Source organism: Homarus americanus, unplaced genomic scaffold (assembly GCF_018991925.1).
Source record: "Homarus americanus isolate GMGI-L3 unplaced genomic scaffold, GMGI_Hamer_2.0 scaffold11022, whole genome shotgun sequence".
Taxonomy (NCBI): Eukaryota; Metazoa; Arthropoda; class Malacostraca; order Decapoda; family Nephropidae; genus Homarus; species Homarus americanus.
In genome coordinates this window covers 16,456,705-16,469,512 of record NW_024737068.1, presented here as the reverse complement: position 1 = coordinate 16,469,512, position 12,808 = coordinate 16,456,705, and the positions used below count along the sequence as shown (strand labels likewise).

The 12,808-nt window shown below is 47.2% G+C and overlaps 1 protein-coding gene across 2 annotated transcripts in view; it reads left to right on the top strand.

Annotated features, from left to right (window-relative positions):
* The window catches only part of LOC121873020 (rho-related GTP-binding protein RhoV-like), a 119,809-nt gene extending 109,548 nt beyond the window's left edge, over nucleotides 1-10,261 (top strand). The window contains exon 3 of one of the 2 annotated variants that reach the window (XM_042376288.1): nucleotides 10,174-10,261. In XM_042376288.1, the coding sequence (XP_042232222.1) occupies nucleotides 10,174-10,233 (60 nt within the window). In that variant the 3' untranslated portion in view covers nucleotides 10,234-10,261. The remainder of the gene's footprint in view (nucleotides 1-10,173) is intronic. The other variant, XM_042376287.1, reaches the window with a different exon arrangement.
* The last annotated feature ends 2,547 nt before the right edge of the window (nucleotides 10,262-12,808 follow it).

The following is a 12,808-nucleotide window of genomic DNA, read 5'->3' as shown; positions in this document are numbered from 1 at the left end:
AACACACTCATCGACTACCTCTCTCTCTCTCTCTCTCTCTCGGCTGTGTGATCTTTTAGTTAGTCGCTATTAAGCTTATGTAAATAATCGTCTCTTTAGAAGTTGAGACATTTTCACCTCTTAAAGTTTGTCGGTACTGTGTGTGTGTGTGTGTGTGTGTGTGTGTGTGTGTGTGTTTCTACTGAATAATTGTTTTGGGTGTGAGTAAGCTAAGGAGTATATGTATGTATGTATGCATATACTTAAGTTGGTAAGTGTGTGTGGGTGCATGACTTATAGTGTGTAGGAGCGTGTGAACACATATAAGTCAAGTACGTGTAAGTGTAGGTACCTGAGTGAGTGAGTGAGTGAGTCAGTCAGTCACACTTAAAATCACCTGTGAGACGAGGCAACCCTTGAGAATGACGTAGATCTAGCTAATATGGCCAGTGGTGAGAGACGGAGGGAGGGAGGGGGGGTTGAGAGACGGAGGGAGGGAGGGGGGTTGAGAGACGGAGGTGGGAGGGCTAAGAGGAGATACCAGGAGTTGTTGCGTGGGAAAATGACGACTTTTTTCTGGGGGAGGTGAGTCTATCCTTTAAGAGAGAAAGAGTGGTGTGTAAGGAGCGAGGAATGTTGGGTGTTGACGTATGCAGGGAGGGGGACCACTCACCTACCTACCTACCTATTTAACTCTCAGGTAAATGCCCATGTACGGCGCCCCTGCCTTGTTGTGTTTGTGGTATGTTTTTTTTTTTATTGCTATATGTATGTCTGTGTGTGTGGGGGGGGTGACAGAGGGAGGGGTTTGCGTCGTTTAAAAGTCGCTGTGGTGATTTTACTATTAGTTGTTTACTTGTACCGTTGATTGTAATTGTTGTTTTTTGTCTTTAGTTGTAATTTGGCTTGTGTTTTTGTTCACAACTCTGGGATTATGCCTTTGGTGCCCAATTAAGGAATCTCTTGGTATATTGTCTTTGTGGGAAGTTTTTCTTTTTTTGTGTCTGAACATTTAAGAGGGTGCGTCTTATACGAGGGCTTGGCATCACATATCACAGACATGTCGACATTAATCAGCGCAGGTGTGAGGTGTCGGCGACCACGAGCCACAACTCCAAACATTTTCGGGTCGTCTTTACCAAACCTCCAAAGTTTTGTATCTGGACTATCTCCCCCTGATCCTCTTACCTTCCCCTGATCCTCTTTCCTTCCCCTGATCCTCTTTCCTTCCCCTGATCCTCTTTCCTTCCCCTGATCCTCTTACCTTCCCCTGATCCTCTTTCCTTCCCCTGATCCTCTTACCTTCCCCTGGCCCTCTTACCTTCCCCTGATTCCCCTGGCCCTCTTACCTTCCCCTGGCCCTCTTACCTTCCCCTGTCCCTCTTACCTTCCCCTGGCCCTCTTACCTTCCCCTGGCCCTCTTACCTTCCCCTGGCCCTCTTACCTTCAATTTTACCCTTTAATATCTCTGCCATTATTTCCTCTCCTCTAGTTATATGACCAAAGGATCTAATTTTTCTTCATTAAACTTCCAATATTTCTCTCGCTGTTTCAGCCGGTGCAGGTAGTTGAGATATGACAGGCAAAACTCCTACAGGGACGCCACTTTTAATATTTTTGGGGGTCCACGGCACACGATTTTATTCTGCTCAGAGGGGGAACCCGTACACAAGGGGTTAAACTAATTAGGATTTTACGAGAAGCCGGTGGGGATATGGAGTTGCTGTTAGTACTTCTGGTTTAACGTTCAGTGTATCCAGGTGCATAAAGCCTTGTTCGGTTTTAATGGAAGCCTTTTCATTGCTAGTTGCATACCGTATACGTGTACAGTATCTGTTATTGAATGAGACAGATGTTACCTGGGAACGTGATTGGCTGTTTTTGAATGAGACATGTTGCCTCGGGACGTGATTGGTTGTTTAATGAGCGAGACAGATGTTACGTGTTGCGTGATTGGTTGTATTGTTACCAGAAAGGCTACAACCGTTCATGTACACGTGACGCATTTGAATTATTTGTGATGTGGGAGACATGAGTGAGGGAGACGGATGACGCACTAAATGTGATGCAAGAGGGGCGAACGACGCAATAAAGAGACGCACGACGCACTAAAGAGACGCACGACACACTGAAGGGGTAGTACAGGAGGTGCGGATGATGCATCAGGTGTTGTTCAGGTAAGCCAGTGCGATACATTAGTTGTGGTGCCGGGGAGAAGGACGCCTGACTCACCAGTGGAGGAGCCTGAGAGTCGCCTCGGGGTGAACGTTACCTGGGAGGGTGTGTGTGTGTGTGGTGGGGGCGGCTCCGCGGTGTGTACATGTACTAGATGTGTGAGTATGTGTGCGCCCGTGCGTGAGTAAGTACGTAACACGTCTTGGTGTGTGTGTGTGTGTGTGTGTGTGTGTGTGTGTGTGTGTGTGTGTGTGTGTGTGTGTGTAAGTTGTAGGCTGTGTGTGTTGATGTGTACACATGTGTGTGTGGGGAGAAAGTGTAGCTTATTGGTGTACACGTGTGTGTGTATGTGTGTGTGTATTATTGCTCGGGAACAATTCTCTCGGGGTAGTATTTACCGTGGGGAATGTTAGACTATTGTTGAGGGGGAGCAGAGGGTTGGGAAGTGGTGTGGGTGCAGGGGAGGTGCAGGGGGGGCAGAGAGGTTGGGAAATGGTGTGGGTGGAGGTGCAGGCAGTCAGTACACCTGGCTGGCTGGCTGCTGCTGGGGTGAGTTAGAAGGGTGTTTGTTGGGGATAATGTGTTGTCCCTAACTATTTGCTATATCAACCTTAACTAGAGACCTTTTACATAGCATCAGTTAAGAGACAAAATTAACTTAAAGAATGTATAATGAAATTCATATGTTAATATTATTGTCTAGTGGTAATTAGTGGACGTGTTAGATTATCGCTATTTTTTCTGACTGTCTCAGGCGGGCTTAGGAAGGTGAAGTCAGGTACATTTTTAATCACCTGAATTATCTCACCCTCACCCTCCTCCTCCCAAGCCTCCCTCCTCCCAAGCCCCTCCCTCCCTCCCTCCCAAGCTCCTCCCTCCCTCCCTCACCCCAAGCTCCCTCCCTCCCCTCAGTTTATTTCACCCGATGATTAAGCACACCCTAACGTTACCTGGAGGGTTAAGTTAAGTTAGCGCTAGGGTGTTTATTCATCAGGAACAATTAAATGAGATGCTTAAATATTAATCCACCTCGGGCTTAACTCATCCAGTTAGGTACACACTTATGTCTTCAGTTATACGAGTAATTTATTACCTAATGGGCTCAGAGATGGACTAGAGACACCGTGAACACTTATACAGGGGGTGTATATTGTGTATCTAGACTGTGTAAGCTCTGTTAGATGTACTGTAGAGGGTGTAGGTGTAGTGTAGAGGGTGTGGGTGTAGTGTAAAGGGTGTGGGTGTAGTGTAGAGGGTGTGGGTGTAGTGTAGAGGGTGTGGGTGTAGTGTAGTGGGTGTGGGTGTAGGGTGTGGGTGTAGTGTAGAGGGTGGGTGTGGGAGGGTGGGTGTAGTGTAGAGGGTGTGGTGTGAGTGTAGTGGTGGTGAAGAGGGTGTGGGTGTAGTGTCCCTGAGCGAAGAGTTTATCAGGGGTTGTATCAGGGAAATGAGACGGACATATTTTCCATGTCTTGGGTGGTGATCAAGGGAGCGATGATCCTACACCCGGCTGTCCAGTAGAGAGAGAGAGATAGATAGATAGATAGATAGATAGATAGATAGATAGATATTAGGGTGTGTGTTTGTGTGTGTGTGTGTGTGTGTGTGTGTGTGTGTGTGTGCTTGTGGGGTTTAATTTGCAGGTATAACTGTTGGAGTCATGGACCGCCACCACCATTCACCCCGTACGGATATTAAACCTGCAAGAAAAAATAACAACATATAAGAAACGCATTTTATCTGTGTTTTTGTTTTGTATTTATTTGTTTGTTAATAGATGTAATAGTAGTAGTATTAGTGCACCAAAGAGATGTGTGAATTGTGTTAGTCATCTCGTGTACCTTAACCTCTTGTGTACTCAGCAGTAAGTTTATGATTATACGGTACATTGGCCTCGGGTGAGCTAGCAAAAGGGTGAAGTTTGTATGGTGTGTATATTGTACCGTATGTGTGGTGTGTATATAGTGTTATGTTCGTGTGTATTTAGCTACAGGTTATAGTGAGGGTGACCAAGGTCTTCATGCCAGAGGTTACTTATTATGAGGTCTGGGTAACACCACATGGGGGCTGCTCCTCCCCTTCCCCCTCTCCTCCTCCATGTCTTCCCCATATCTCCTCCCCGTCTTTTCCCTTCTTTTCTCCCTGTCTTCTCCTTCTCCCGCCTCACCCCTTCTCCCTCTCCCTCCGCATCCTTCTCTCCTCTCCATCTTCCCCCCACCCTCCCTTTCCTCCCTACCACATTCCCTCCTGCCTCCCCCTCCCTCTTCCCCCGTCCTCCTCCTCCCCAGCGTTACTTTCACTCTCAGGTAACACGTTACGGGTGGGAAGGGGGCGCTTAGACCTCGTGAGCCACAAATTACCGTCAAATGAGAGAAATTTTACTGAGGTGGTAACACTGATGACGAGGAACAACTTTTATAGTGACGTGTAAAGTTATCTTTTATTAATACAGAAAGAACATCACAGGTAAAGGTGTTTGATGGTAGGTATACAAGTTTCAGTATAGCAACAGCATACAAACACGACTTAGAATCATTGTACATCATAGTGACGGGGATGTAGGAATGATAGTAATGGTAAATAATTGTGACATTATTTGTTGAAAAGTCCTATTTTTATTTTTATTTCATTTTAGACATTTAAGTTTTATATAATATGCTGTACTGTACTGTGTGCTGAATGTAATGTTTTCGCCCCTGGAAGTTTAATGCAATTTTCAATGTAATATTATTTATTCAGTGAATGATTTGTTTTTGTAAATTGTGGAAAATAAGTTTGTCATTAGAATTAATTAAAGGGGAATTTGCTCGTATGTGTGTGTGAGGGGGGGTATAAATTTCACTAGCTGCCTTACAATGTAGATCCAGTACACCGTAGTTGTGTGTACCTGCCCTGTACCGTCACCTCGCTTGGTCGTAAGCTTACACCACAACAAAAGAATCCTGTGACTTCCTTTCAAATTACTATAGCAACTAACGGCATTGTGATGGAAGCCTCGTTCTCCGGCAGTCCCCACCCAAGTCAGGACCCTCCAGGAGCTCCTCTCTCTTCACCGTCGTCTGTGAAGAAGCACTAGTCCTTCAGGAGGCTCTCTCTCTCTCTCTCTCTCTCTCTCTCTCTCTCTCTCTCCCCTCTCCACCTCTAGGAAAGCTGTGGTGTCCTCCTTTAACAAGTCCTCGCCCCTCACCATCGTTTGTGAGATGCTCTCTGGCTCCTTCAGGAGGTCCTTCACCGCCGTCTATAGGTATTTTAAGAGCCATAAGGAGGTCAACAGTCGGGCTGGACTCTTGTCTTTTGTGACTTCAGTAGAATGGTGATGGCGGTGATGAGGGCTGGCGGCTTTTGTTCATTGAGAAGACTATTGTTGGTGGTAGAGGAGCTCCACGCTTTGTTGTGGTGGGGGGACTGGCGATAGTAGGAGTTGAACTTACACAAGTCTTGAGTCAGCTGAAGGGATGTATCTTGCTGACGTTAGGTATGTTTTCTCTCTCTTGGTCTCACCTGTACACGACTAGGGTGAGAGGATGCCAACACTATCCTCATTTAATCAGAGTTATTGCAGGTAATTAGACGCAACGGGATAAGTCTGTGAATATGTAGGTAACCACGACAGCAGGACTAGAAGAACCAGGTATTGAGTTGTATGGTTGAGGAATGTCCATCTTGAGTGACTCTTGACTCACCAGCAAGATGACTCAACACCATGACTTTTTTTATATTTCAAGTAGATGACACACTTGATGAATCCTTCCTTTTGTACGTGACGTTCAGGTGATGCGACGTTGTGAATCACCGTAAGATTAGGCACCCCAGTTTATTTCACCTGATGAGGGAACACCTTAATGCTCACCTAACAATCATAACATAACAATTTAATCGAACCTCCCCCCCCCTCCTCCAGGTAGCTGTAGGGTGTTTAATCATCAGGTGAAATAAGCTGGGGTGTGGCGCCCATATGTTGAGGTGGGACATTTGGTTACTACTGAGGTTTAGTGACCACCAGACTTACTCCTGCCTCCACCAGCGGCTCTTGCTAGTGGAGAGAGAAACAAATCAAAAACAGCCATCCTGCAGGACATAATCAACACCATTATTTTCTGCTCTCTTAACTTATCACCATCTTGACCTTCTGCTGTACTAACACTCGACCCTCTTGACCTTCTGCTGTACTAACACTCGACCCTCTTGAGTCTCTGTTTGTTGATCGATCACCGCCTCAAGTGTCACAACAGCTGCGTCTGTATTAACAAATTATAAATATTTTTATTTTATTTTACTGAATATTTGTCTGTTTACTTATATATCTATATAACCACCATCTATCTATCTATCTATCTATCTATCTATCTATCTATCTATCTTTTATCTATCTATCTAAAACAGGAAATCTATCAGTCTACCTCCCTGTACCTCGTGGGCCGCTCGACATACCAGACCTACAGTATGTACGGGTTAGTTAGTTAGTATGGGAGGCGGTGTTTTCCTCCTCGCCCACCCACACCAGCCGGACATTGTCGCGACGGTGGTAGTGCAGTGCTCCTGCCTTTGTGTTCGCCAGGGCTGTCGACCGCCCCCTCACTAGCTGCACCACCACCAAATCTCGGACATAATATTTAGTTGGTGACGTGGCGACCAAAGTAGGGCAGGGCAGGGCTAGTGGTGGTCACTCCGGCGCGAACAAAGGATTAAGCTGTTGGGGTGTCAGTGGGTTGAAACTAGAGACTTTTAGTGGCTGTAGATAGTGGTGGCGGGTGAGTTGAGGGTGACTTAATGCTCCAGTGTAGATACATGTACTTTATCGTAAATACGTGGAACAATTATTATAACTTTAACCGTTCCAAGAGCGTAATGTAACCGTTCTTATCTTAACCTAATATAATCTAATTTGTTAACAACTCTACAGGACTTAGTTTAACCTGACATAACTACTGGATCTACCCTAACCTAACGACCCAACCTAACCTTACCTTATCTTGGTCATCTTTAGTCAGCGTTGGTCAGTCACAACATCCCAGGTTGTATAGTACGTGAAGGGAAAGTTGTAATAGCTTTGAGGTTCACTAAACTCTTAAGCCACAGATGGTTAGGTTCGGTTGGTTAGGTTGGCATTATAATAGGTTAGGTTAGGTTCGGTTAGGTTAGGTTGGCATTATAATAGGTTAGGCTACGTTATGAGTTGTGATAGGTTAGGTTGCGATTAAGTTAAGCTAGGTTGGCGTTATGTTGAAATACGCTGGGGCTAATCTTCACGTGATCTTCTTTTTTTGCCTGGGGTGATAATATTAGACGCCATAAAAAAAATAATCGTTGGTCTCGCCTTTACCCATATGGGGCGCTGTCCGGAGTTTAACTCAACCGCGTCTTCACCTGGACGTTTCCCAACCACACAACCTCATCCCACTAACCTGGCTCTTACCTGTGAAGCTGATGCGTGGGTGGCGAAACGTGCCTCCTAACATGCAGGAATATAGGTGTGTGTGTGTGTGTGTGTGTGTGTGTGTGTGTGTGTGTGTGTGTGTGTGTGTGTGTGTGTGTGTGTGTGTTACCTCTACCTTACACAGTAACCACCTCTCATCCTCATTAACCACTGGACACATTATGCTCTGGTCCCCATTCACCCATGTTTTCAAATGTCCCCACCCAGACCTCTGGATCACATGAAGATAGGCACCCCAGACATAAATTTCTAGTTACATTTCTTGCCGCAAAATCTCTTTACCACCCCAGTACCCACCTACACCTGCCCACCTCTCCCCAGCTACCCACCCCCACCCCACTACCCCACACCCCACCCTACCCACCCCCACCTACCCACCACCTGCAGTCCCCTACCTATCACCATCTTCTGTCCCTACCTACCCCTATTCTCCCACCCCACCTTCCAACCCCTGCCTACCACCCAACCTACCCACTCACACCTCACCTACTACCCCTCCTACCCACCCCCCACCTACACCCCTACCCCACCCCACCTCCCACTACCCACACCTACCCACCCCCACCTCCCACCCCTCACCCCTTCTCTCAGTAAGTCCAGATCTCTAACAAACTTTGGTGCCTCACTGTCCCTCCTTTCAGTCCAATCTCCTCCTCCTCTCCTCCTCCTTCCTCCCCTCTTCCTCCCTCCCTCTTCTTCCTCCTCCTCCTCCTCTCCTCCTCCTCCTCTTCCTCCTCCTCCTCCTCCTCCTCCTCCCCTCCTTTCCGTGTTTGGTGCCCTCACACACAATTCCTGTTGCTTATATCTCATCCCTTCATCTACCGTTTAGAGTCTTTGCTTTTTACTCTGTTTGGTAATGTTGGCTCACTCAAACGCTCTATAAACCATCACTTGAATAATTTAAGGTGTGTGTGTGTGTGTGTGTGTGTGTGTGTGTGTGTGTGTGTGTGTGTGTGTGTGTGTGTGTGTGTGTTATGGCCATTTAATACAGTCATTATAGTTGGTCTAATTTTACACATTTCTCAAAACAGGTCACCACACACTCACACTTCCCTCTCCCTCTCACCACCGCCATCATCTTCACCACCACCACTCACCACCACCACACTCACCACCACCACCACCCCACACCACCACACCATCACCCACACCACCACCATCACCCACACCACCATCACCCACACCACCACCACACCCCACCCCACCATCACCCACACCATCACCACCACACCACCCACACCACCACCACCACCATCATCACACCACACCACCCTCACCACCATCACCACCCTCACCTCCACCACCACCACCACCCATACCACCACCATCACCCACACCATCACTGCCACCACCTCACCACCACCATCACCACACCTTCACTAACATCACTCACCACTACCCTCACTCACTACTATCACCATCACCATCACTCACCTCACCATCACTCCACACCACCACCATTCCACTCCACCACCACACCCAACAGTTCCCTTTCTGTCATCCAACACTCTGCCCTGCTCTGTAATAATGGAAAGTTTGCTTGTGTTTGTGGGGAAGATGTAATGTTTGTGGGTTGGTAATGTTTGTTGTATGATGGTAATGTTTGTGATGGTGGTGGTAAAGGGTGATAGATGGTAGTAGTAGTAGTGGAGGAGGTGATGGTGATAATGTTTGTGCTGGTATAGATGGCTGTGTCTCAAGGAGGAGGAGGAGGAATGGTCTCTACAACAAGGTAAATTTAGCATATGAATATGTATACCTATCAAGTATAATAATTAACTCCTCCCTACACACACACCTGCCTGTTTGTCTGTTGATCAGCTTATACACCCGTTTATATCAATTGCTCCTGTTGGTATGCATCTGTTGAAGGTTTGTCTTCTTTATTTCGGTTCTTAGTTGTGTTGCTGTGAACTCACGCAAGGAGGACCAGCCAGTGCGCAGTGCTATATTTGGCACACGTTTACCCAGAGCCTCTATCCTTGACCTTCTAATTTGGAGGTCACAGGTCAAGGATTTCAATCTTACAATAACGACCACCACCACCACCAACCGGCATGAGTTAACACCTGCCTGCTAACAATTTTATTGTCTTTTGTCCCTTTGTTCGTGTTTGTCTGGGGCGTCTGGTTGTCTGTCTGCCCAAGCTTGGTGTCTTCTGTCCTGGCGTCTGCCTGTCTGTCCGTGTTGTTTGCGTCTTTCTGTTCCTGGCGTCTGCCTGTCTGTCTATGCTGTTTGCGTCTTTCTGTCCTGGCGTCTGCCTGTCTGTCTATGTTGCTTGCGTCTTTCTGTCTGGCGTCTGCCTGTCTGCCCATGTTGCTTGCGTCTTTCTGTCCTGGCGTCTGCCCGTCTGTCCGTGTTGCTTGCGTCTTTTCTGTTCTTGGCGTCTGCCTGTCTGTCCGTGTTTATGCCTTTCTGTCCTTGGCGTCTGCCTCTGCCTGTCTATATGTTGCTTGCGTCTTTCTGTCCTGGCGTCTGCCTGTTTCTATGTTGCCTGCGTCTCCCTGTCCTGGCCTTGTCTGTCTGTCTGTCAGTGTTGATCACGGATTGTATCGCTTGACACGGCTTTCTTTTTTAATCCTCAGATTGAAAATATCCCGGCAGTGAGAGATTCAAATACTGGCAAGGCAAGTATGGTGTGGTAGTGTTGTAGTAGTGTTGTGGTGTGGTAGTGTTGTGTGTGGTGTGGTAGTGTTGTGGTGTGGTAGTGTGGTGGGGTGTGTGTGGTGGGTGAGGTAGTGTTGTGGTGTGGTAGTGTTGTACTAGGTTGGTGTGGTGGTGTTGTGTGTGGGTAGTGTTGTGTTGTGGTGGTGTGGTGGTGGCATAGTTGTGGTGGGCAGTGTAGTGGCAGCATGGTAGTTGTGGTGTGGTAGTAGGGCAGCACTGTGGTGGGGGTAGGTAGTGGGCAGCATGGTAGTTGTGTGTGGTAGTGTAGGCAGCATGGGTATTGTGGTGTGTGTGGCAGCATGGTAGTTGTGTGTGGTAGTGTAGTGGCAGCATGGTAGTTTGTGGTGGTAGGTGGCAGCATGGTGTTGTGGTGTGGTAGTGTAGTGGCAGCATGGTAGTTGTGGTTTTGTAGTGTAGGCAGGCGGTAGTTGTGGTGGTGGTGTAGCATGGTAGTATGGTGTGGTAGGGTGGCATGGTGGTTGTGGTGTTGCAGTGTAAGGCACAGTAGTTGGTGGTGTGGTGTTATAGCAGCATGGTGGAGTGTGGTAGTGGGGTCGGTGTGTGTGGTTTGGTTGACTGTAGTTCCACTGACTATACGTGTACTGTATTGATACAGTGCAATGACAAAGACATACACACACACAACACACATAACATTACTATAATATATTTCACAAAATTGAACGTAAAATGGGGGATAAAATAATAGCTCAAACCTTGATTGTTATGACACAAATTAGTCCATATGCTTGTTAAAGACCAGATGATACGATCGTGGGCAGTATAGTGATAAACTACCCACCAGCGTACATAAGGTCCATAAATCTGGTTGATGTGAGAGAGTTCCGCCTTCAGACTTGGGGGTGAGTCTGGTGACGATGTGATGTCCTTGGGCTGCGGTGATGTAGATGCCCGTGACGGTGTGAGAGAGGGTGTGGGGTGTTTGGGTTTGTTTGATTTTTTCTACCAGTGAATGCGGGATAACTCAGTCAGTCTTATGTTTATGTTGTATTATAAATCTCTGTGCAATGGCTTTGTTAGACGAACGTTGTAATAGTCTCAAGATGGAGATTTATCTGCACTTACTCTCCTCCTCCTCCTCGTTAACGTATGAAAATTATATCTCTGGTCAGTCATCTCTCTCTCTCTCTCTCTCTCTCTCTCTCTCCTCTCTCTCATAGTCCTGCCACAGCATCTCTCTCTCTCTCTCTCTCTCTCTCTCTCTCTCTGCTGTATATTCCTTGGCCACATCTCTCTCTCTCTCTCTCTCTCATAGTCCCTGGCTACAGCATCTCTCTGCTTATATGGAGTGTAAGAATCAATGGCTGGTGGAGGTAGGTGGCTGTTTGAATGATTGTGGTTGTTGATGTAGTTTTGATGCTCACTGGGAAAGTTTTTGGGTGAGCGAGGTTGTTGGGTGGGTGTGAGGTGTAGGGACGAGGGGGAGTGGAGGGGATTAGAGGGAGTAGGGACGAGAGGGGGAGGGAGGGGATGGAGGGGGGAGGAGGGGACGGGAGGGGAGGGTGAGGGGACGGGAGGGTGGAGGAGGGGACGAGGAGGGGAGGTGGGGACGAGAGGGAGAGGTGAGGACGAGAAGGAGTGGAGGAGGGGACGAGATGGAGGAGGAGGAGGGGATGAGAGGGGGAGGTGAGGGGACAAGAGGGGGAGAGGGGACGGGAGGGGGAGGAGGGGACGGATGAGGGGGAGGTGAAGGGATTAGGAGTGAGAGGTGGGATGAGAAGGAGAAGTGGAGGAGGGACGAGAGGGGAGGAGGGGCCAGGGGAGAGGTGAGGGGCACCATCATCACTGGATTTGCTAATTGTTAATTAAACTATAATCACTCACAAGTTCTGGTAGTTTTGTAATTTTTGCCTTCACTTTATATAATTAATTGTTTGAATTAATCAACACCTGTTAATGTGGTTGCGCTGGTACGCTGCTGTCACTGATTGTTGATTACACTTTATCGAGTGTCGCTGAAATGTATATCATATTGTTGTTTTTTGTTAACCTTTCCGTCCATAGAATATATATATATACTTAGTTGAATGTAAATGCCACGTGTTTGGTCATCCGTGCGGGTTATGAGGTTTACGCCCACCAGGTCACCCATGTAACGTGAGATGTGCGTGGGTGCATAGGGGTTTAGGGTTTTTAACCCTTTTCATCAGAAAATTCCAAACTTTTTCCTCTAATGGTGATTGGTAATTGTATTTTTTGTGTAGTAAAAAGAAATAACTATTGACTTCAGATTCCCTATATCATACATATGGCTTCAAATGTGGCCCATGATATTTGTCAGATTTAAAAGAAACTAAACAAATCTGGGGGCTACAGGCCTCTAAACCTCTCCTGGGATAGTAATGTTCCACCCAAACTTGGGCCCACTCTGTGTTATATTCCTGGATCCGCCCTTGGTGTGTGGGGAGAGGATGGTATATAAATCATTGGTCAGGAGTGGAGATGGGTGAGGACACCCACCCACCCACGGAGGAAATATGTCACTGAATCTTGTTCTCAACAGGAAATTCTTCCCAAATGAGTATTGGCTCT